The sequence below is a fragment of the Poromitra crassiceps genome (genome assembly GCF_964638095.1).
Source record: "Poromitra crassiceps genome assembly, chromosome: 19".
NCBI lineage: Eukaryota > Metazoa > Chordata > Actinopteri > Beryciformes > Melamphaidae > Poromitra > Poromitra crassiceps.
This window is the reverse complement of record NC_139646.1, coordinates 10272934-10297785: the sequence shown is the minus strand read 5'-3', so window position 1 is coordinate 10297785 and position 24852 is coordinate 10272934. Positions and strand designations below refer to the sequence as shown.

Below are 24852 nucleotides of genomic sequence, written 5' to 3'. Positions count from 1 at the left end.
ACTTAATTTTCTCTGCAATAAAATGTGTATGACAAGTCCATTTAATGGATCCACACACTGACACAGCTCAGAAATCCAATATTCAAGCAAGTGAATCACTTTAATACAGCGTAAAAACGTTCTTTTGATAAAAAAATTGTCAGAGCACACCTTCAACTGCTCAAGAAATGAATCGAACATTCTCCCCAAGACAAATCAAAGGGGTCTAAATTTCAAACGGGCGTCTAAATTTCAGAGTAGTACTGTGTCATACACTAAGTCATATTTCGGGGTCAGCTGGTCGCACATAATGATGGGAGCTGTGGAGGGAGGAGGTACCTGGGGACCTCATTACGCTGACAAGACACCAGGACTAGTAGAGACTACTGTTCCACCAGCTCCTTCCCTACCCCTCTTCTCCCAGAGTACTGTTCCACCAGCTCCTTCCCTACCCCTCTTCTCCCAGACTACTGTTCCACCAGCTCCTTCCCTACCCCACTTCTCCCAGAATACTGTTCCACCAGCTCCTTCCCTACCCCACTTCTCCCAGACTACTGTTCCACCAGCTCCTTCCCTACCCCTCTTCTCCCAGACTACTGTTCCACCAGCTCCTTCCCTACCCCACTTCTCCCAGAATACTGTTCCACCAGCTCCTTCCCTACCCCACTTCTCCCAGAGTACTGTTCCACCAGCTCCTTCCCTACCCCTCTTCTCCCAGACTACTGTTCCACCAGCTCCTTCCCTACCCCTCTTCTCCCAGACTACTGTTCCACCAGCTCCTTCCCTACCCCACTTCTCCCAGAATACTGTTCCACCAGCTCCTTCCCTACCCCACTTCTCCCAGAGTACTGTTCCACCAGCTCCTTCCCTACCCCACTTCTCCCAGAATACTGTTCCACCAGCTCCTTCCCTACCCCACTTCTCCCAGACTACTGTTCCACCAGCTCCTTCCCTACCCCACTTCTCCCACACTACTGTTCCACCAGCTCCTTCCCTACCCCACTTCTCCCAGAATACTGTTCCACCAGCTCCTTCCCTACCCCACTTCTCCCAGAGTACTGTTCCACCAGCTCCTTCCCTACCCCTCTTCTCCCAGACTACTGTTCCACCAGCTCCTTCCCTACCCCACTTCTCCCAGAATACTGTTCCACCAGCTCCTTCCCTACCCCACTTCTCCCAGACTACTGTTCCACCAGCACCTTCCCTACCCCACTTCTCCCACACTACTGTCCCACCAGCTCCTTCCCTACCCCACTTCTCCCAGACTACTGTTCCACCAGCACCTTCCCTACCCCACTTCTCCCAGACTACTGTTCCACCAGCTCCTTCCCTACCCCACTTCTCCCACACTACTGTTCCACCAGCGCCTTCCCTACCCCACTTCTCCCAGAGTACTGCTCCACCAGCGCCTTCCCTACCCCACTTCTCCCAGAGTACTGCTCCACCAGCGCCTTCCCTACCCCACTTCTCCCAGACTACTGTTCCACCAGCTCCTTCCCTACCCCACTTCTCCCAGACTACTGTTCCACCAGCTCCTTCCCTACCCCACTTCTCCCAGACTACTGCTCCACCAGCGCCTTCCCTACCCCACTTCTCCCAGAGTACTGCTCCACCAGCGCCTTCCCTACCCCACTTCTCCCAGACTACTGCTCCACCAGCGCCTTCCCTACCCCACTTCTCCCAGACTACTGTTCCACCAGCGCCTTCCCTACCCCTCTTCTCCCACACTACTGTTCCACCAGCGCCTTCCCTACCCCACTTCTCCCAGAGTACTGCTCCACCAGCACCTTCCCTACCCCTCTTCTCCCAGACTACTGTTCCACCAGCTCCTTCCCTACCCCACTTCTCCCACACTACTGTTCCACCAGCGCCTTCCCTACCCCACTTCTCCCAGAGTACTGCTCCACCAGCGCCTTCCCTACCCCACTTCTCCCAGACTACTGTTCCACCAGCGCCTTCCCTACCCCTCTTCTCCCACACTACTGTTCCACCAGCGCCTTCCCTACCCCACTTCTCCCAGAGTACTGCTCCACCAGCACCTTCCCTACCCCTCTTCTCCCAGACTACTGTTCCACCAGCTCCTTCCCTACCCCACTTCTCCCACACTACTGTTCCACCAGCGCCTTCCCTACCCCACTTCTCCCAGAGTACTGCTCCACCAGCGCCTTCCCTACCCCACTTCTCCCAGACTACTGTTCCACCAGCGCCTTCCCTACCCCTCTTCTCCCACACTACTGTTGCACCAGCGCCTTCCCTACCCCACTTCTCCCAGAGTACTGCTCCACCAGCACCTTCCCTACCCCTCTTCTCCCAGACTACTGTTCCACCAGCTCCTTCCCTACCCCACTTCTCCCACACTACTGTTCCACCAGCGCCTTCCCTACCCCACTTCTCCCAGAGTACTGTTCCACCAGCGCCTTCCCTACCCCTCTTCTCCCACACTACTGTTCCACCAGCTCCTTCCCTACCCCTCTTCTCCCACACTACTGTTCCACCAGCTCCTTCCCTACCCCTCTTCTCCCACACTACTGTTCCACCAGCTCCTTCCCTACCCCACTTCCCCCCACTCTGAATCCTGCCGTTCTCTCTCTTTGTCTCCACAGCACTTTGGACCACGGCGAGATGCCTGGGCGTCCAGTGCTGCTGACATACATCACAGCTGTGATGACTACATGACAGCTAGCTACAGTTGGTGGCAGCTATCAGTCCGAGTGGTGCGACTGATGTGCTGTAAATAGCATGCGGGGGGTGACGGCACTCTGGCACTGTGTGTACGGTATGCCTGTCTTTTTGTCTGCTTGGGTAACCTTTAGTTCATGGGGCTGTCTGTCTCTTTGAACGAAGAAAAGTAATTATCCTAAAAAGGCCTCTCTATTCCACAAAGGGATTTCTTCACCGACTGAACCCACAAAACGGATCTGCCTGCCGCGGCGTTTATTTTTAACTCGCAGAACCGAGCCGGTGTCGGCCGTCAGATGTTTGCCCGAGCTCTCTCTGTTCTTCTGCGATGCACAGGTTTCCAGAGGGCTGTTCAGTACCAGCGCTATTATGATAGAACATAATGAGCACGGGCTCAATGTTAATGTCATTAACTGGAGGGGAGAAGCGGCAGATCGCTTTACAAGCTCAGCGGAGAGGGAGGACAATGACGCCAGGCGCTAATTAGCTGCTATCGTCTGGCTTTCATAGGATCTCTCAGACAGTCAATTCAATTACTCCCTGGAACAGCAGAGGATGAATCAAACGGCTGTGTAAAAAAGAGAGCAAGACGGCGCAGAAGGGAAAGGCTAAGAAAGAATAGGGATGACTTGGGTCTTGCTCACTCGTCCCTATCTGGCCCCTCTTATCTGCCCTCGTGCCCCTGAGCCCCCCCACATCTCATCCCTAATGAACAGCCCCATAAAAAGAGGGAGTTCGATTTCTCTCCCCTTCTTTCTATCTCTTGGCCTCCCTCTCTCTCTCTCCCGTTCCCCCGGAAAACATATATCGGAGTCCATCATTGGCTGTGCCGGGCGGCAGCATCCGATCTGCAGATCTCCTTCACATTAAGGATCCTATTAGATAGAGAACCCTAAAAGGTAATTGGATTTCGCCCTAGTTATCTTCATCTCTGTTTCACCCTAAGCCCACTGTAATAACTTACTCCCAGCGCCAAAGATAACTCAATTCTGTCCCAGAGTGAGAGAGAGAGAGAGAGAGTCAGAGAGAGCGAGAGAACGAGAGAGTCGGAGAGCGAGAGACCAAGAGGGGAGAGGGAGAGAGAGAGAGAGAGAGAGAGAGAGAGCATCTGTTATGTCTCTGAGGCAAACGGGTATCTAAATCACAGAGATCCTCTATCACTGCCTTCTCAAGGATATGAACTCTGACAGGGAGCAAACATAAATATGTTTTTTATGTATTGAATTATTCTCTTTTTGCGATGCCTTGCTCGGCGTTAGGGGCTGCCGCTGTCTAACTAAAAACAAGAGCGCTTACACGGATAGTGTCGTAAGAGGGAGGAGGAGGATGCGGTTCGTGGTGTGGCACCAGGTGCTGGGTGACTTGGCATTCACGTTAAAAACCTGCTTATTATTTCCAGTGTAACACAGTGACAGCTAACACCAGTAATTATGGAGATCTACTTCTCCGTAGAAAAGCAAACAATAAGCAAACTGTAGTGTCGCTGCTGCGGTACACTCCAGGTGAACAGTGCTTTTAGACAACTGGAACATAGAAGGGCAAATTATTTCAGAACCCCTCCTCCCCCCCCCCCCCCCCCCCCCCCCGCCCTCAGGGGGGATGTTTCATTGGCCTGTTATTTTTATTGTGGCGGTGCAAAATGAAACCGCTGGCTCGAGGAGGCTCAAGCACAGCCTGAATGGAGGCGAAAAATCAATACAGCAATATCAGAGCAAGACTTATCAGGGGTTCACTTCTTTTCAGAGGTCACCGAGGAGCAACTGCATTTAAGTGGGGGAATTCAATTGTGAAACATAGTTTGGGTCGAGCTACGGTGGGTATCTGATTAAGGAAGATTGCGAAGGCGGAGGTAGAATCGGTTTCAGAAATACAACAAAATAAAAAGCTATGGCTTTCCGTTGGTCGTGTGTATTGTAGGCACTGCGGATTCAAAGATGATACACAGAGAGGTTGTCTGCATGAAAATGAGCAATTCAATATCAGTTCTTGCAGGTGACACTGCTGCGCCATTTTTTTTTACATCACAAACCCTAGCCTATTATATTACACACAGGATAAAGGCAGTGTAGAGGAGGACAGAAAATGTCTCGCCAGTCCAACCCGTGTATTTGTCTCTATCAAGCAGTGCATGCTGGGAGCACAGGGCGGCTAACTGTTAAATAATAGAGGAGTGGAAGAAGCTTCGTCCTTGCATGCCTGTCATCTGCACTCTGTTAGCCAACATGTGTCAGAGAGTGTTCATGTCGTGTTTCCATGCATGCCGGTAATCATACAAATAACTGAAAGCTTGCTATAGCTTATGTAAAAATGGGATTTGAATTCTATCAAGTCAATGTCTTACTCTTATTGCCTTACTCTTATTAAAGTATTATAGCTGCTTCTCCTACCAGAACTTTTTATTACTCACGTTTTACATCGTGCAGCACTTGGGCTGTAAATTCTATTTAATGCCTATTCAACACTCCTCCTATTCGTGTATGCATATCTTGTATATATTGGACTGCACTTACAATTTTTGAGTTTGTCTTTTATACATCTTCTTTTTCTCTTCTGAATATTGATATGACCGCTACGTTGCATACTTACAACAAGTCAAATTCCTCGTATGTAATCTTTACATATTGTGGCAGTAAAAGTGATTCTGATTCTGATTCTCCAGACCTATTTTTATGGGATTTCTATTCTTATTCTAAGGGAAATATGAGAGACTAGCAACGTGGATGTGAATAAACAAGCTAGATGACAACAACAGCGAAGGCCAATTGGCAAGCTTTGGAGGGCTGGGGACAGTGGGTCTGTGGAGGGCTGGGGACATGCTGGGGACAGTGGGTCTGTGGAGGGCTGGGGACATGCTGGGGACAGTGGGTCTGTGGAGGGCTGGGGACATGCTGGGGACAGTGGGTCTGTGGAGGGCTGGGGACATGCTGGGGACAGTGGGTCTGTGGAGGCAGACTGGAGCAGGTTAGACGATGGGACAGGGTCTAATGCTGGGGAGTTTGAGAAGTGGGAAGTGACTGGTACATGGCCACAGCGTGAGGCCCAGGGCCTTTGAGGGAGGCCTGTGTCGGCCAGGCAGGCAGCATGCCTCAAGCCAGCTTTACTCCTGCCTGGTGCTCCCTCGGTCTCAGGCTAGCACAGCCGCCTCACATGGCATGATGACACAAGCGTATGCATGTCTGCGCGCAACACACACACACACACACACACACACACACACACATGTAAGCACACCTTTTCATAAAGTAGGTATTCACTAGCATATCAAATCTGCTACGTCACACTCCACCAGTCTCCGTTGATAATGATTGGGTCCGACCACACTTACTCTGCAAATGACTGACGCTTGGAACGGGAAGGGGGGGGGGGGGGGGGGGGGGGAGTAGAAACGCGTCAAGAGACCGGGTTGCCAATCAGACAGAAAAGCAGGCTAACCCGAGACAAAACTTTGACGTGCGAGAGGTTTTGCCCCCCACCCCTCCGACCGACTTTCAACACTCCTGAGGGTTTTTTCCTTCGGCCGACTGTAAGAGAGACCCTTCCTTGAACCTTAAAGAAAGCATCACATTTTACGGCGACGCGGGGGCTGAGGGTCTGTGAGGTGGTGGGGTTTACACACACACACACACACACACACACACACACAGTCAGCCCTTCAGGCCAGCAGCTCCTCTCAGGTCTGTCTGCAGCTTTTAGTGCTGGCAGGTCCCTGAGAAATGAGGGCAGGGAGGGACGCAGAGAGGGGAGGATGCCATATTCCTGTCACTGGCAAAATACACCCCCAGCGGGAGTATAATGGACAGGGTCTCAGCGGGACAGGAAATGATTTTGGTGAGATCTAGAAGGAGGAGGAGGGGGTGCAGCGGGGTAGGAGTGGGGAAAAAGGGGGCAACGAGGGGGTGCCCACCACGGGTCAGGACAGAGTCGGCCCCGCAGCTGCACGTGAATGGCAACGTTTGTGTGGAGCGCCGGTGAGGAAGGGGAGGGAGAGGAGGAGGTATGTCGCGGGGCCCGAGCCTGCAGTTACAGAGGCACAGTGGATAAATTAACACTACACAATGTTTGGTTAGTGATATGTGCCAAGCGTGATGTCCAGCCTCAAACTACCCCAGTGTGTGCGCGTGCACGCGTGCGCTTGTGTGTGTGTGTGTGTGCGTGCGTGAGTGCGTGTGTGTGTGTGTGTGTGTGTGTGTGCTTGTGTCATTATTAGTTTGCGGCACAGGGTCGTGTTTGAAAAGTAAACATTTATCCTCTGGGTTTGCCGTGACAGATCTAGAAACTTGATGGACAAGCTTGAAGGAGCCAATGGATTAGCTCCTCCACGCTCTCACTGAGTATTGCAACTCACTTGTTTTCATAGCCTGACAGAACACAAGAATATCAAGCTATCAACCATTTCTATCAAAGCAGACTCGGTACGATCGGCCTAAATCTACAAATGGACTTTATTGTCCTAGCGGAGCGAGCCTAAAGTTCCCGTGGATCTCACAGAAAGACACGGAGAAGATAAATAATGTCTGGTAATGTTCTGTGCTTTTTCAGGGTACTGAGTGAGGGAAGAGCCTGCACCGCAATCCTTCACTGGCATTTCATATTTTCCAAAGTAGACTGTGCAATTTCACACACAAAAAGCATAATAATTTAGATGGAATTCAATATCTTTTTTTCCAGCATTTAGAGAAAATTACGTTTCCTTACACAATAAGAAATCATGTGAATAGGCACTTTGTGTCCATATTAGTGTGTGTGTGCACGGGTGGCCTCCACTATGCAGCATCTCACCTCGAACTCTGCATGTTTATGGATGTCTTCAGCCCTCTGTCGGCTGAGGATGAACTCGGCTTCGTTAGCCACACGCACCAGGTGGTCCTTCATCGTGTGACTCAGCAGTCTGAGGAAGAGGGGGGGAACAGACATCAGTCCATTGCAATAATGCTATATATACATAACTTTTAGATTTGTTTTTGAAGTGTCAATTATGGGATCATGCCCCTTTAATGAGTTGGACGTTTCACTTAGTAGCTGGAAAACATCTTAGATAGATGCTCAGGTAATATCTTAAAGTCTTCGGCTTGAGAATATCTAAACCAGCTGTCAAACACCATGAGGTCTGGTGGGCTAGTGGAAGAACAGCCATGTAATATCCAGAAAGTACCATGCAAAATAAGCAGGAAATCTCATTTAGAAACAAGGCCTGACCTCAGTCATCCTTTAACTGGGGTGCAGGTGCTAATTGATTTGTTAATGATATGCATCTGACAAGAGGGAGGATCTCTGCCCATGTTGCTACATATGTAGCCTACCCCCCTCCCCCGTCTTATCAGTGTTAATGAAACGTGTGTGTGTGTGTGTGCGTGTGTGCGCACACACACACACACACACACACACATACACAGGTCAAAGAAACCACTCTCCAGCCCAAGAGGTCAGGCCTGTGCAAAGTGGAACAATAACAGGCCAGGGGCCAGAGAGGAGGGACTTGGGGGGCCCGGGCTGGGATAGGGTGGGGGGAGTGCAGGGGATGGGGGGGTTAGGGGCCAGGGGATGGCTGTAACCCAAGCCTGCTGTTTCAGCACAGGGCAGCAGGGGAGCGGAGGCGCTGGGGCCTCTGTAGCCTCTCTGGCCCTGTCCAGGCCCCCGCCATCAATAACCGCTGCCCTTCTTTATGATGCTCTGCGCTCACATACTGTATTATGGACACACAGACTTATGGTGCAGGTAAAAAGTGCATGTGAATGTGCACGTGCACGCACATTGCCCGTCTTTATACGTCGCCAAAATAAGGCTGCAAGAAGGTTATTTTATCATTTGTTTTAACGTGATACTAGGCGGAAAATGTCAGAAATGAAAGTAAAATTCAATTCAAAAGTTGGCTATAACAAACCAGACTTGGCTGCCTGTGCCTACCATAATGTCTCAATTTAAATGGATAAAGACAATTATGCCTTGTAACTTTGGGAGGGAATTCTGATAATGATTTGCGAATGCTTACTTTACTTAGATCTAAATTGTCCAACTCATTATTTTCTTTGCCAATGGATTGTTTCATATCCGCTATGAACCAGGCCAGAAATGTCTGTGTATACCATTGATAGTATGTAATATACCCACACTGTATGTGCACAGGTGTGTGCGCGGCGCGCACACAAACACACATCCTTTAAGCAATGAGATGGTGGGGTAGAGTTACATGCCCCCCGTTGCAAATCACCACACTTTTACTAGTACCTCCAACTTGAGTTATGGTTGCAAGTGAGCAGCCTGTTTAGAGCAGAGTGCAAATCCTGTCCTCCACAAAGAATCAGACGACTATATTTTGCTGGTCTCATTAGCATTAGTGTGGATTAGCCTGTGCCAATTCCAAAGGCAGGGGATCGATAATGCAAAGCATGGCCCTCCACATCTGAAATTGATGAGAGTTATAAGACTAAGAGGGATTGAAGTGGGAATGGTTGAGCCCTGTTAGGAGGGGATGAGGAGATGATTGAGAGAGCAAGAAAAAGAGACAAATAGCACAAGACAGAGGTGGACAGGAGAGACGATGACAGGCAGAGACAGGCTCGGCCTGAACTGCAGAAGGTGACAGAGGGACAGTGGGAAATGAGGGGCGATTTCCCAAGTGCCACAGAGGAACCAGAGATCAGAGCCCCTGTCGCCCCTGTCACCTTCCACCTGGCCCCCTCTCCTTTCCCCAAATCCCTCTGGGATGAGCAGGTATTGAATGAAGCCTTGAACTCAAGGGTCCTTCATCCTCACTTCTCCCAAGCTCCTCTTTCCTGTGACTATTGATTTTTCTCCAGAATCTGGAATAGTCGCCCCGTCACACGGGCCTGGGGGAGCCGGGGGGCCTGAGGGGCTGCGGCGTGACAGAGGGAAGACCAAATTGGAAGGTGGCTGATGGGCAGTGGATGGAAAGATAATGAAGAGGCGGTAGAAAAGGTCAACTCTCTTGAATCAGCAGGTCAGAGGAACCTACCTGCCCTCGTTGACCAGCTCGATAAAGGCCAGTCCTGCGTTCTTCTGAATGGAGTTCTGCCATTCCTGCAAACAAACACACAGCATGTCAGTGCAGCACTGAATATACGTTATTATAGTGAATGACTTTCACACACGGTGCTGTTACATTACACCTGCAGGTGGAATAGAGTGGCGCGGGAATGAGTCGTAAAACCCGGAAGTTAGCATCACCTGTGGTTCCCTCTGGAAGTCAATGTTTTCTTGTCTGTTTTCTACCCTGCAGCTCGCATACTCGCCCCCCCCCTGCAGCTCGCTCACTTGCTCTTATGACATCACTGATGATGTCACAACTGTGCATCACTGCTTATGACATCACTGAATTGCTCAAGTGACATCACTGATGACATCACTTCCGGGAATTTATGACATCACTGATGACGTCATCAGTGGGACAAAGATTTAAACAGAGAAACATTGCCCACATGCTCCCTATATAGATAGATAGATGCCTGAAATAAGGTCTGAGGTTAACAAAAGTTTATAAAACTGAGACCTTTGTGTTTAGCAACATAATCGTCACAAAATAATAATTTATATGATTTTTGAAGCATTTTTATTTGTGCTTCAAAAATCATAAAAGTGGTGTTTATTTGTGAAGATTATTATTGCTAAACACAAAGGTCTCAGTTTCATAAACCTTTGTTAACCACAGACCTTACTTCAGGCATCTAACCAAAAACCCATTCAAAAATCCCATTGACTTGGAGATGAGTGAACCCAACGCGATGGTCACTTCCATTGACTTGGAGATGAGTGATGGTCACTTCTGGGTTGAGCTACCAAGTGCCACTATGTTCCGCACCATCTTTCAAGGTCGTTAACAACTGGTCAACTGTCTGGATTGACAAAGTAGTCCACCAGCTAATATAGACATCCAAACTTTAAAGATGGAAATAATGTTCCCAATGCATGGTAAACACTCTTGTTGAATCCCGTACTAATCAAAAATGGACCCTACATACAGCTATTGCTGAGTACATCCTGGGGACTCAGAGGGTTATGTGTTCTCTCTTAAATGGTTGCCTGTCACTGCCCACTATGACATCAAATAACACAGAAGTGATGTCAAAAGTGATAGCTACTGCTTTGGCCAGCAGGCGACAGACTCAGCCAGCCAGTGAGCGGAGTGGAGAGGAGGGAGAGAGCTGCGGTGCGAGTGCATTTATCACATGTAAATGCACAAATTTCCTCCTCTGGTTGACCGCCGTTATGGTTCAAGGTGTCAGTCTAAACAATCAAACCACAGCCGTGTGTAACTTTAAATCCTACACTTTGAGGGACAACGCGGGGAAGAGGGAAACTCAGCAGCCATCGTCTCTCATGTTCCCTTCAATGTTTCAACACCTTCAACACAAGCGTCAAAAGAATAATAAAGCAACAGGGTCATGGGGCCTGTCTGAACTTCACGGTGCTCTCTCCCCTTCTTCCTCTCGAGGGACACGGAGAAAAATGTGTTCAAAACCTCAAGTTAAAGACCTAAACTACCAAACTACCCTTGAAAGAAAATCACCAATCACAGCTTGAATGCGCAACACAGAATTATATTCTATAAATGTGTAATTTGCACAAAAACAAATATATAATAGCTATTTTCCGTGGTGGTGGACATAACTGGAAACTTACAATATGGGCTGTAAGTACACTGTATTTTACCAAGGGTTATAGAACTTACAGAATTTTTGAATTATCATATAATTTAGATTTTTTTATAATAACATAAAAGTAACCAAAACAAACATTTTAAGCGAGTTAAACGAGTTAACTCAGAAAAATGTAAAGCAGAAGACATGGGGGGAGTGTGTGTGTGTGCATGTGCGTGTGTGTGGTTGCGTGTGTGTGTGCGTGTGTGTGTGTGTGTGTGTATGTGTGTGTGTGCATGTGCGTGTGTGTGGTTGCGTGTGTGTGTGCGTGCGTGTGTGTGTGTGTGTGAGAGAGCGAGCGAGCGAGTGTTGATGCATGAATGTATGAACTCTGCTCTCATCATGTCTTAAGTTGATAGAGGAAGCTGTGTGTTTATGTACAGACCGGCCTTTCAGTAAACCTAGAGCCCACAGGGAGGAGGATATCAGCGCTACAAGGAGGAAGGAAAGATCCGTTTACCAGAATTCCTAATACACATCCAAATGTATTGTGCATATGTGATGATTTTCAAAACCAGCTCTTTCCCCTTTCGCCACAACAACTGTAAAACCATCAAAACCAATCACGCGGCCGGCAAACAGAAACCATTCTTTCCCGAAACGCCTGTAAACGATCACTCCGTAACCAACTGCACGTCAGAGAGACAACGTTCTCACACTTAACCTTAATTCAGAAGTGCTTTTTGTCCTGGCAGACCGTATTGGCATTGACCGTGTTTACAATACATTCAAAATAGAGCGGGCACAGAGGGGAATACAAGTCTAAAGCTTGGGAGTGGAAACAGTGTTTTGGAGTGGAGTACTGGCAGAGTGTTTGTGGCTGAGCCTTTTGCTTTAGAGGAAGTGTGCGAGAGTAGCCTCGGGGTCGTGCAGTTGAAGGACATTAACCACGAGTGTTAAGCCTGTAGCTGGAGGAACAGACCGGACTAGGCCAGACGAGGCGAGCTGGATCTGAAATAGGCACTGCAGGAAGTGAGGTCGGGAAAATAGGGTCACACTCTCTCTCTGGAGAATCAGAACATGCAGCAAAATGACTGGGCATCTCTTGAGATGAAGTTTCCTTATTGTGATTCCTTGGAAATAATTGGGTGCATTTCAAAATAGACTTAAAAAGAAAAATCTATATAAAGTAAGTATGTAAGTAAATACCTCTTCCGCCGAGATCAGAACAAGAGCAAACCGGAAAAACGCAGCATGGGGACACAGAGATAATAATAAAATGGCCCGGGTTCTAAATTCTGTTTGAGGAACAGCGGCGAGGCCATTGGCATTTGGTGGACAAGGACGAAGGCGATAGCAAGACTAATGGTGTCATTACGGGCTGAGAAATGGCTGTTCTAGTTGAATTAAAGAAGCAATGACCCTGATCAGAGGGACATCATCCCGGTGACAAAAAGGAGCGGGGGACAGGTCAGTGATAGAATATTGGATTTTTGGCTTCTCTGGTCAGCAGTGCCACGGCTTTTATGACCGTGATAGGGGCCGTGACCACAGCCGTCCTGATGAGAGGATACAAGCAGCCATTTGTGACCTCTCACCTTTAACCTGACCTCTGAACAGATGATAGGACACAGAGCGCGCCCGTCCCTTGATCCTGATCAGAAACCAGTCAACAACATAGTCTTTTTGGATGGAAGGGGTTCATTGGGGCTGGTAGATGCATGGAAATTAGTTGTTTTTTTGTGTTTTCCCCGCGCTGGGACGAGTGTGTGTGTGTGTGTGTGTGTGTGTGTGTGTGTGTGTGTGTGTGTGTTTGTGTGCGTGTGTGAAAGTAACTTATAATCCATTCATGGAAATGCCAGTCTCAATCCGAAGCCAAAAAGCCAGCCTCTGTTTGGTCTGCGTTCCATGATGATGGCATTGAGTCTAAACACATATGCCACGCACTTCCGTCATTACAGCTGATTATCCATAATCAACATCTAAATATACCACTACCACGAGTGACACAAAACAGGCCTGCCGGGCAAAATCGCCTTTCAAACATCAGGCTCGCCACAACACAGGGAAAAAATGGTCAAGCACGGAAAAAAGAACAGCCTAGACCTCTCCCGAAAAATAAATAAGTCAGTTGTGCTTTTCGGTGGCATCAGTCATAATCACAAGTATTTGTTGTTTTTGAAAGGCTACGGGAATTCAACTTTAGATGAGACAACAAAAGCATAAATCCTCATAAGCATCAAATGTGGTCAAATCAAACGGCCTGAGAGGAGTTGTGTTTTCTAATTCAGGAAAAAAAGAGCATTATATTGGAGTTAAATTCAATGACATGGAGACACAGGGTAAGACTGCAGGGTAAAACACTACAGCGCTGAGCAGACGCAGGAAAAATGCATATGTTTTCAACATGTTGGACATCTTCAATGGATTCCAATAAAATCTGTCAGTGACAACTGCAACAAAAATGTGCCTATGACCATTTACTACATATCAATAACAGGTGTTGGCATATTTTGACATTTTAAATTAAACGTGCATATGTTGATAAGCAGAGGAAAAGACCGACAAGGAAATAGTTTATTGTACTTGTGTGACCCCGAATGTCGATGAACAGAGATCCTATTCAATGTTCAACCAAAAACCAAAACCAAAAACTGTGTTTTGCAAATACAGTAAATAGGACAAAATACAGAGGAATGTTAGGGTAAACTATCAACAATGTTATCCATCATTATACTTTTGAGTAATGAGGAAGTTCATTGCTTATTCCTGCTGCTGTCTGAAACATGTGAGTGTATGAATAACTTATCACTGGTGTGTGTCGACTGGAGCTCTCAACAATCCACATGTGTGCTCAGATGCTATCTGCTTTAAGAAAAACATACATCTCAAACACACACTTGTATTGCTGTTTCCGTGATCAAATTAACAACTAAAGGAATATTTCCTCATGTCCAAATATTTATACTGCAGGGACTCCAAAAAGTCTCATGGAGCCCCACACTTTGATCCCTGCACTAACACTATGTAAAGAAGAGAGTGTGAAGAGGCCTGTACCCCCTTCCTCCAAACAAACAAAAACAGACAGTCCTATCCTGCTTATTTTTCCCTAGGTAAACAGGACATTTGTTCATATTTGATCATACTAATGGACATTAAATACAAAATAGATTTTGCTATTCAAAACATTTATTCACCATTGACCTTACAGTATAAATATTATGTTGTGCTTTAGAATTATTTTAAGGTTGATTTCTTTGATTTCTGATTTATTGTTTGATTGATTGATTGACTTTATTTGGTGAATGTCAACAATGGTACAGGGGAATACAAACAATCACCGAGGATAAAAACACAATAAAGCCACTGGCTTATTTCCATTGCGGTCCTGATATCCACACACGTTTTGTACTAGTCTTCTACTGTGTCAAAGTGGGGTGTGTGAAGATGAGATAGAAGATAAAATTCATGTTATTCAAAAAACACATTCACTTAATTTGTCATATAGAACCAGTTTTTTGTTTGTTTTTTTTAGGGAGGGGGGGGGGGGTTCAAAGTCATTCTAATTTTATTTTACAACAAAGCAGATATCATATTCACTCAGTAGATTTCAGTGGGATTTAGCGGGGATATCAGGAATGAGAATGTTCAAGTCGACTGTTCAACATGTGTTTCAGTTCTGGATGGTAGGCTACTGATGTTCTAATTCTTGAGGAAAATGAAACCATCACCTACTTTTCATAATTGGACATTTCTGTCATTAGAATTTATTTACATTAACACATATTTATAAGACTACAGTTTTTTTTATTGCACAACATGGAACACAATTTTGTGGCACAACGCAATGTACAAAAGATAAACTTTTAGCAACTGCACACTTTGCGTCTCAATGGGTAAAGCTTGAAAATTTCTTTCCAATTTTATGATTCCAGCAAAGCTAGAGAAAAACAATTTTAGTCATTTTGTGTCCCGTCACATGACCAAGTCGTTGATGAATTGTTCTCAATGTAAAACCCAGTCCATGTCATTTTCAAGATGCCCAATATTCATTTAATCGATTAATTGATCAAATATACTGTATAGTATAATTAATTCTATTAATAAATTAGATTAAAATAATATAATATAATATGGCTATCAAAAGAAATTTAAATGCATGCTGTCTGACTGCAAACAATTTAGAAAAATTAGCTGTAGGCTAGGCTATATAAACTAGGCTACAATTACAACCCAGGAAAAATTTCACTATGCATTATTTTGCATTATTTATTATGTGTAATAATGTTGCCAATACAACAAAAAATGTGCTTGTGCTAAATGCATACAAATACTGTATCTGTATGTGGCATAAAAAAACAATAGCCACCCAATTACATTAGACAGGATAAGACTCATTAAGAAATGCAGGACAGTTGTGCTCACCTGGTAGCACAGGTACCACGGAGGCTCGGTCCTTCGCGCGGCTGACCCGGGTTTGAATCCGAACCACGGTCCTTTGTCGCATGTCATCCCCTCTCTCTCTCCCCCCACCTTTCCTGTCTGCCTACTGTCCTATTGAATAAAGGCAAAATGCCCCAAAAATAAAAATAAAATAAAAAAATGGAGGGCAGGACCATACATACTGTAGACTGCAGAAAAGAGATTTACGGCGTCAGAGTGTGATGTCACACATTAAGTGGACTCCTGTTTTGAAGCCTGTACTTTGGCATCTTGGTTCTTGTGCAGCTCACAGCATGAGACCAGGGGTTTCCCGCAGAGCCACCTGCTATTGCTCTGTGATCGCCTGGACAGGCGACCTGTCAATCATGCCCAAAACATAGTCTCATTCTCTATTTTACTCTAAAACGGGTGAGTTATATAAAAATTCACCCCCCGTACATTTTGTCATGAAAGGTGAAATCAGCTATAGAGACCAAAAAGGCTGTAAAGGTGTGTATTTTTGCTGCAAATTCAGGCATTTTAACAAGTGGCTTCAAGTGGCCATTCGAGGAACTGCACCTTTTTGCATTTCCACATTGGCCTCAATGCAACCAAAAGAGACTGCCCCCTTGGACACAGAAGCCACCTACTGGCACAAGGCTGTCATTACACAGGATAACACAAAATTCTAAATTGTGAACTATGAACATGACTTTTTTTAAATATATATATATTTCCCCCCCGATTTTTTATCCATAGTTAGTGCTAATTTTAATTTATTTATCCTGGTTGCTGATCCACCCTCTGCCAATCTGGGGAGAGCCGAAACTCCTTCGGCCATGCTTCCTCCGAGACATGGGCAGTAGCCAGCCGCTTCTTTTCACCTGACAGGGGAAGCTTCACCGGTAGGACGTGGGAGGATCACGCTATTCTAATGAGTTCCCCTCCCTCCGAACAGGTGCCCCTAACGACCAGAGAAGGCACCACATCAGCGACCAGGATATTGCATGTTTTGGTGAAGGGGTTCCTATATGAAGGAAACCCCCAGGGGGCATGGGGAGAACATGCAAACTCCACACTGAAAGGCCCTTTTGACGACCCCACCCGGGCGGCGGGCACTTGAGGACATGCGGACGGGCACGCACTCCTTCAGCGCTCACAGCGTCCCAGGTGGGAATCGAACCCAGGACCTTCTAGCTGTGAGGCGACAGCGCTTACCACTGAACCACAGTGCCCCCTACATGAAACATTTTCATGTGTGAGCTTAACTTTGAGCTAGCTCTTGTGAAGTGTGAACTTGCACAACAACGTGGCTGGTAGTGTTTACACGTTGTGTGTCTGTGTGTGTGTGTGTGTGTGTGTGTGTGTGTGTGTGTGTGTGTGTGTGTGTGTGTGTGTGTGTGTGTGTGTGTGTGTGTGTGTGTGTGTGTCGTCATGGCAAAATGTGGTCACCTATTGTAGCAAGAACTACCACAAAGGCGGTTTTGAGTACTTTGCCAGGTATTTTATGTCCGTGCAAGACGCGGTCACGATACTTTACTCGTGTGTAATTGACATCAAAATGAAGGCCAAGTTAAAAAATGGCCGTGATCCAAGCACATTGCCCCCTTACTTTACGCCCCTGGCCCACATTCGTTTTAAGTCGTGGGCATCGCGGCTAGTGTGATCCTTTTTTTTATTATTGGTGTGCTGCTTTCTTTCAACTCTTATCATTGAAGTCCAGCACCCAGCTACAAAGTAGCCTTTTGGAAGAAGCGCACCTGTTTCTATTTAATATTAATGCTTTGTTGCCTGAACAAAATATCTTCTGGCACCTTCCTCCATCAAGAGTAGGTAGAGAGAGAGAGCGAGGTTTGGAGCGTCCTCAAAGTCCAATGGGCAGAAAGCCTTTGTTCCAAAACAGAGTATGGGCAGGAAAGTGAGTTTTGAAAGCCAGGACTCTCATCACCTGGTGAAGCAATCACTAAAAGTCACTGGTATTGAGCAACATCCCTATCAAACCCCTGCAGATATATAATGGTTATTTTCTGCTATGGAACAGTAAAGGTCCGACTCCAAATTTAAATTCTGGAGTGGGCCTCTGAAGTGTGATCAGGGTTGATATTTGCTATTTTAACAGTCAATCATGTCCATCATTGGAACACATGCTTTTTCCCTGATCAAAAATGCATGGAAATGTATGGACAAGTTCAAGCAGCGGCCCAACTGTGTATATAGCCCGAAGAAGCAGCCAACGGAATATCAAAACAAAGGCAACATTGTGCATACGCAAAAATATAATCTTTCTCCAAATGGTGAATTTAACTTTTGTTGTGCACTATTCTCAAGGAGGAAGCCATAATATAAAATTCCACCCCGGAGCGAAGCCGAGAAGCCCAGAACCTATTTTATCAGCAGGATAGCGAGGGAGAGAAACATAAGAATACATTCCAAAGCCTTATAACTTGGGAGCTGTCAGGTAGGAAAACATGACATTAACAGTGGCTGTCAGGAGGAGAGGGCTCTGTCAGGGAAATTCATTTGTTTGAAACACGATTACACGTTTGTGTATAAATAACCAACCGTTCACACCACTCGGGGCCCTCCGGTCCCAAGCCACTTGAAGCGAGCTCACAGTAAAAAACGGTTGGGAGCCAAATTAAAAGCCACTCAATTTTTTAGGAGTCTCCCGTCTGATTCTCCCCTCTCTGCTAGACTTCACTTCCTGTCAGGAAACCCCCCCCCCCCCCAACCCCCCCAACCCCCCCAACCCCAAACCCCCACCCGCCCTGACACAATGCCCTCCACCCCCCCCAAACACACCTCCTTTCTGGCTGCATAGCTGGCATCGGTAGGGAGCCTGCAGAATTAAGTGCCAGTTGGTGTTACTCTGTTTTCCCTGAGTCTCGCAGGAGAGTACCTTTTCAAAGAATGTACAGCATGATATGATCCTCCCGACCAGAGCGGAGGGGAGGGGAGGGGAGGGGGGAGGGGAGGGGGGAGCGCCGGAGAGGCTTTGGTCGGGACAGCGAGCCGCGTGGCACAGCTGTAAAGGGCCACTGGAGGAGAGCACTGGGTGAGGGTGGAAAAATAAGACTTAAGTGATTTTGCACTGATCTTGAACCTTGTGTGTGTGTTTAGCTACACAGTGGGGTGTGGATCCCACTGTGCCCAAAGTATTTTGGTCCCCTTAGGTTTCATGGCATTCCGACCCACTTGTCTCACCTCCCTCGGCTCCCTGACTGCTTCATATAACAGGCTCTGCTCTTGAGCCATCAGAGACTTATCAGGGCGAAAGGAAGAAAATATGTCTATTGACAGACGTGGACCCAGATCAGCCTTCACCAACACAATAAACACGTCACTGTCGTGCCATTACAGTCACTGAAAACACAACTTGAGAAAAAGCAATGAAACATCTCAAAAGTAGATAAAGGGTATAAAAGACTGAAATGTACATCAAAGTAAATGTTACGATAGGGCCGGGCAATATGGACTAAAAATCACACCTCTGTATTTTTAGGCTGAATGGCAATACACAATACACAATATATATCTCAGTATTTTCTAGAAATACTATATCCCGATATTACGATATCCAAAATCTAAGACGATATCTAGTCTCATATCACAATATCGATATTGTGGGTGTGGAGGTGGTTTCCACCCTGTTTGGTTGTCCTCCGGTTTGTGGAAAACAAGGTTGAGATATTGTATAAGGCCTATTGAGATGTTGTATAACCAGATTGTTCAACCAGTTTGTCGTCAATATGTTTTTGGGAAATATGGTAGTACATCAAATTGATGTTCCATAAGATTGGGAAATAACACTGAAGGCCGAAAATCATGTTTGGAGGATCATCTCCGGAGACTCCGATCATCTCAGAGACTGTGTCTCTGAGCATTGAGCAATATTCTGTTGAATCGCCAAAATGTCGGGTATTAAATTCCTGACACGGCCTAACTGTAACCGGGCAGCTCCCCTCCTGAGCTCTTCTCAAAACAAAACATGAAAACCCTAATATGGTTTATCTGTATGAAATGCAATGTTCTTCAAATGAGAAGTCAGTCCAGTGTCGTTTCTCCAAAGTGAGGTTTATTCTCAAAAAGTAGCATGATACAGATGATAGATTCTGTGAGAGCAGAAGGATGCTCTCACAGAAGGCGACGCATGTGTGTAAAAGCCCCCAACAGTGTCTTAGTGAAGCCCTGTTTTATACACTCTTAGTCAGTCAAAGCACATTTTCCTGGCAAGAATGTCACTTAGCTCATCGTGTCATCGTGACCTGGCTCTACTGCTTCAGGACAAAACCATTCGACAGAATATTGCTCAATGCTCAGAGACACAGTCTCTGAGATGATCGGAGTCTCCGGAGATGATCCTCCAAACATAATTTTCGGCCTTCAGTGTTATTTCCCAATCTTATGGAACATCAATTTGATGTACTACCATATTTCCCAAAAACATATTGACGACAAACTGGTTGAGCAATCTGGTTATACAACATCTCAATAGGCCTTATACAATATCTCAACCTTGTTTTCCACAAACCGGAGGACAACCAAACAGGGTGGAAACCACCTCCACACCCACAATATATTATTATTTCCCAGCCCTATGGTAGGACCAAAAAAGAGAATCTCAATGGTGTCTGTTTTTGCATATTTTGGGGCCACTAAGCTACCGATGGCTTGCCTGGTTTCTCAGATGAGGGTATTGATTTGTGAGCATGTAGTCTGGACCTGCTCCCTGACTGCAGGGGGTTAAACTTCAGGGCTCCTCCACTCTCTCGTTCTAACCTGGAGGTCAGAGGGTCAAGGGTCAGGAGGAGCCAAGTGTTTGGGGGAAGTCAATGTCTCTCTGCCCATCGACTGGGAAAGAGGTGCCCATCTGTTAAACAGGTTAACTTTGGCGAGACTGTGGCTGTGGGAACATATGATAATGCACAGTCGGTGGATTAGCGCTTTAACATCGATGTTATTGAATGGCTGTTAGAGGATTATCTTGATCATCAATGGTCTGGGATCAGCCAAACAAAATAGTCTTTGTTTTCGCTGAAAGATAGTGTAATTCTCAGCCACAGAGACTGAATAAATCAATCAGTCCAAAGTGAAGGCTTCTACATATCAATAAGATTGTATTGGTAACGGACTGGTAACAATTTATTTATTTGATTTATTTATTAGACATTTGTTATGTAGACACACAAGATGGGGATATCATGCAACATTACTTTTTATATACACGACTATTTTGGACTACAATTAGCCGACAGTCTTTTTCTTTTCTTTTACTGTGAGCAAGTGCAGTCCCTCTTATCTGGTCTCCACCATCATGTGACCAGTGCCCCCCCCCCCCCTTCCTCCTCCACTCCCTCCATCATGTGACCAGTCCCCCCCCCCCCTCCCTTCCTCCTCCACTCCCTCCTCTCCATGTACAGGATGCATTTCTGATAAATGGCAGAAGGATGGATGGGCTGACCGAGGGGCCGGACAATAATGGCTGATCTACAGGACACAAATGCAGCTACTGAGGAGATTTATGGGCCTCTGCTGATCGTGGACTGTCCGGTATCCGATGAGATGATTTCTCAAAGCCCTGACCAGCGGCGAGCGGGACAGAGGCAAAGCTCTCTCGCTGGTCCCGCCGCATTATTTATTCATCCCGTGTTTTGGGTGGAAGCCTCCTTCAAGAAGTGCAACCAGGAAACAACACACCGGCTATAAATGTGACAAAGGTGTGTGTGTAGAGAGAGAGAGAGAGAGAGAGAGAGAGAGAGACAGTCAAGACGAATTAGGGCCATGGGATGAGGGGGAGAGAGGCTCTTTACACGCGAGGCCTCAACTAGACGTATGCTTGTCCAGTGGATGACTCTCAGATGATATTCATGTAATATGCAAGGACTACTTTGAAGAAGCCATCGCATGCGATTACCTGGACGGAGAGAGGATGTCTTGATACTCGCCTAAAAGAAATCTCTTCTCCAATGAGTTGAAGCCATTACTTCAACACTTAAGAGCACGGCAGATTTGTTTGAATAGCGCAAAGGACAGAGAAATAGATGACTGCTAAACCTCCTTTAGAACCAGTCATTTTTATAACATAAAAGAAATGCAAACAATAGGTAGCCACAGAAATATGTCGCTTCTGGTGAGGCACCTTTGTATGTGTTTTTTCTGACATTCTCTCTCTCTCTCTATCCATATATAATACATTATATGGATTATAATAATGTTATGATTGGCAGAAGTATGACTATTCTTATTTGTAAAGCGCGTGTACAAGTTTTGAATTGACTCTTGAAATAGCAACAGTCGCAGACGTGGATAAGTGGCAGCTCTGCACTCTGTTCCAGCGATATGATCATTAATCCTCACTTTGTATATGCAGTGGTCCATATGAGGATCAATAGAAGAGTGGAGAACAAGGCGACATGCCACCCCGACAGTTCATGTCTGATCAAAATGGTCCTTTAATTGGGAGCGCGGCGGTAGTTGTTTAGAAACGGGGCACTATCAAACGGCGGTTTACAATCCCCTCCTCAATGCCGGGCTGATGTGGCCGCCAATGCAACTTTCATACGATCCCTGATTAAAAACTCCTCTGCGGTCCCTAGCCTGCTGACCCTTGACCCTGGCTCCACTCCATCTCCAGGCACGGGGAAATTAATTAAAATTTCACTGAGATGGTATCACATGATCGCATCACATCTCTGATGAGGGGAGGGGGAGGGGGGGGGGGGGGGAGGAAAAAAATCAATCAAAACCGTCTCCATCTCCTCCCTCCGCTGGCTGGCTTGTAAGCAGGGGGGGGGGAGGGGGAGGGGGGAGGGGGGAGGCACAAAATGGCAGCCGAGGCACTTCCTGTGGGAGGATTGAGCATTTCCTGTGCCAGAGGGCCCGACAAACTTCGCTAAATAATGTCATCAATCACGGCACTGGCTCACTCTCGCTGCCCCGCGAGGAGGAGAAAGAAACACACAAATAATTATACGTTGTAATTTAGCCCAGAGGAGAGCCTCTCCCCGCTCTCCCCGGGTTCCCATGGAGAAAAGGTAGAGCGTATCACCCGCTACCTTCCCCCCCCTCCCCTCCCTTCCCCTCCACACAACAATAAAATTACATTTGCATTAGCTGTGAGAGAATTTGGTTGGATGATTTATTGAAGCAATCAACACTCCACTGGCCAATCCCTGGTCTCCTCTTCCCTGGAATAAGCTCGTGTGCGCGCTCGCGCACAATATGTGTGTGTGTGTGTGTGTGTGTGCGCGTGTGTGTGTTTGGTGTGGAGGGAGGGGGCGGGGGGGTTCGCTTGGAGCTCAGTAAGAGGAGGAAATAGCTTGGGCTGGGGACCAAAGCGAGCCATGGGCTGTGCAGCGGGGCAATCACCCAGATTCTGCCTTTGATTAGATTAGCATTAAACAACACCCTGACAGATATGACAAATAGGTGCATTAGAGCCTGTCATTCTCCCCTCTTTGCTTTTTCTATCTGGCTCTCTCACTCCTGCTAGTCCTGAGCCTCTGGACGTCCCCGGCTCACGTTCCCCTCCGTGCGTCCCACCAGCCCAAATCTATGCATGGCCAGTGACACCCAAACGCATGTGTAATCTCACTATATTACCTTTTTAGAGGAGGAGTGGAGTGAATAATGGGAAGTAAAGAGGGTGGAGGGGTTAAAAGGGGGAGAAGGGGGAAGGAAAGGAAAGGAAAAGCAGATGACAGGCCGCTAGTCCTTTTGAAAATATGGCTGATAAAAAAAAAAGGCCAGTGCCGTGGTGAGAGAGGTGTCATTAATCAGACGTGTTTTTCTATTGGAGATCTTAGTTTTTTTCACAAGCTGCTTTAGATGGGAAAGAGTCATACAAATGAGGTCAGAGGGGAGTTATCTGTTGTCCTTGTCGTTGGATGTGTATACGAGTATGCTTGTTTATGTGAAGAAGAATCTCTATACAGCACGAGATACGCTTTGCATGTTTTCACCTGCGATGCATTCAAAGGTGCGCGTGAAATTCACAATGTGTATCAGCTCGGGCACTAGCCTTCTCTAGGCTCGTCTCTCTCTATGCTAAGCTGTGTATCAACTCGAGCACTAGCCTTCTCTAGGCTCGTCTCTCTCTATGCTAAGCAGCCATCGTAGAGTGCACTATTGACATCCCCGATCATTGATTTGCCCACGCCTGCTTATGATCCCCGAATTAGTATTCATGAATCCGGGATCAGCTAAATAAACTTGGCAACAAAACACCTACGAGACAACAGAGAGGAGAGGGGAAATCAATGCAAAGCACCATCAAATCGACATTATCCCTCCTCATCAGTTTGGCCCAGGCCGCAAAGGCCGGCACCCGGGGTCAAAGGTGACACGGACAGGTCGACCACCCTTGACCTGCGAACCGATATCGGCCAGCCAAAGATGCCTTCTCTCCGGTTTCTCTGCCCTCGCTCGGGGACGAGGCGAATGTGGCAAACGGCCCAAAGGTAGACAAGGTAGTGTGGTGTGGAGGGAAGATAAGGCGCTGGATGGCCCACTGTCCACCGGGCGCTGCTGTGGATTTACTGCACTCAAGGTGAGCCCGATAAATCAGATGGGTGGAGAAGCGGCGGACAGGGATAAGAAGAGATAAAGATGCCAGACTTGCCTGTGAACACAGCAGCATGACCAGCTCCACCACTGAGCTGCTGGACTTCATACACACCAGGCCTGGAGAGACGCAGGGAGAGGAGGAGGGGGGGGGGGGCATCATGATGTTGCACATTAGACAATAAACACAAATTATTTATTTGGACTTTATTTGGGATTTAATGAAATGTTTCCTCTGCATCAATATCAAGTGTTTTGGTTGGAAAGCAATTGTGTACATATACACACACGTTCTGTGCACGTGCACACGCACGCACGCACACGCACGCGCACACACACACACACACACACACACACACACACACACACACACACACAACCAGTCAGACTGGGATTAGCTAACCTTGTGCCATCTGCAAGGGGGCAGATAGTATTGATGGCCCTAATGAGGCGACATGATGTTACTGTAAACTAATACATATTTGCGCCTTGTATTACAGGCCGAGACGTGGCCAGCATATGTCCCATTGATCCCTAATGGTGAGCGCTGGGCTTTCAGAGGGCAGGGGGCCACGGGAGTGGCCAGAGTCTGCTGCACAGGCACACACGCAAAGAG

General features: G+C 46.9%; 1 protein-coding gene across 1 annotated transcript in view; it reads right to left on the bottom strand.

Annotated features, from left to right (window-relative positions):
- The window catches only part of lrba (LPS-responsive vesicle trafficking, beach and anchor containing), a 283347-nt gene that overhangs the window by 149460 nt on the left and 109035 nt on the right, over window positions 1-24852 (bottom strand). The window contains 3 exon segments of the mRNA XM_083655531.1: window positions 7438-7546; window positions 9632-9696; window positions 24295-24356. Coding sequence (XP_083511657.1) covers window positions 7438-7546; window positions 9632-9696; window positions 24295-24356 — 236 coding nt within the window.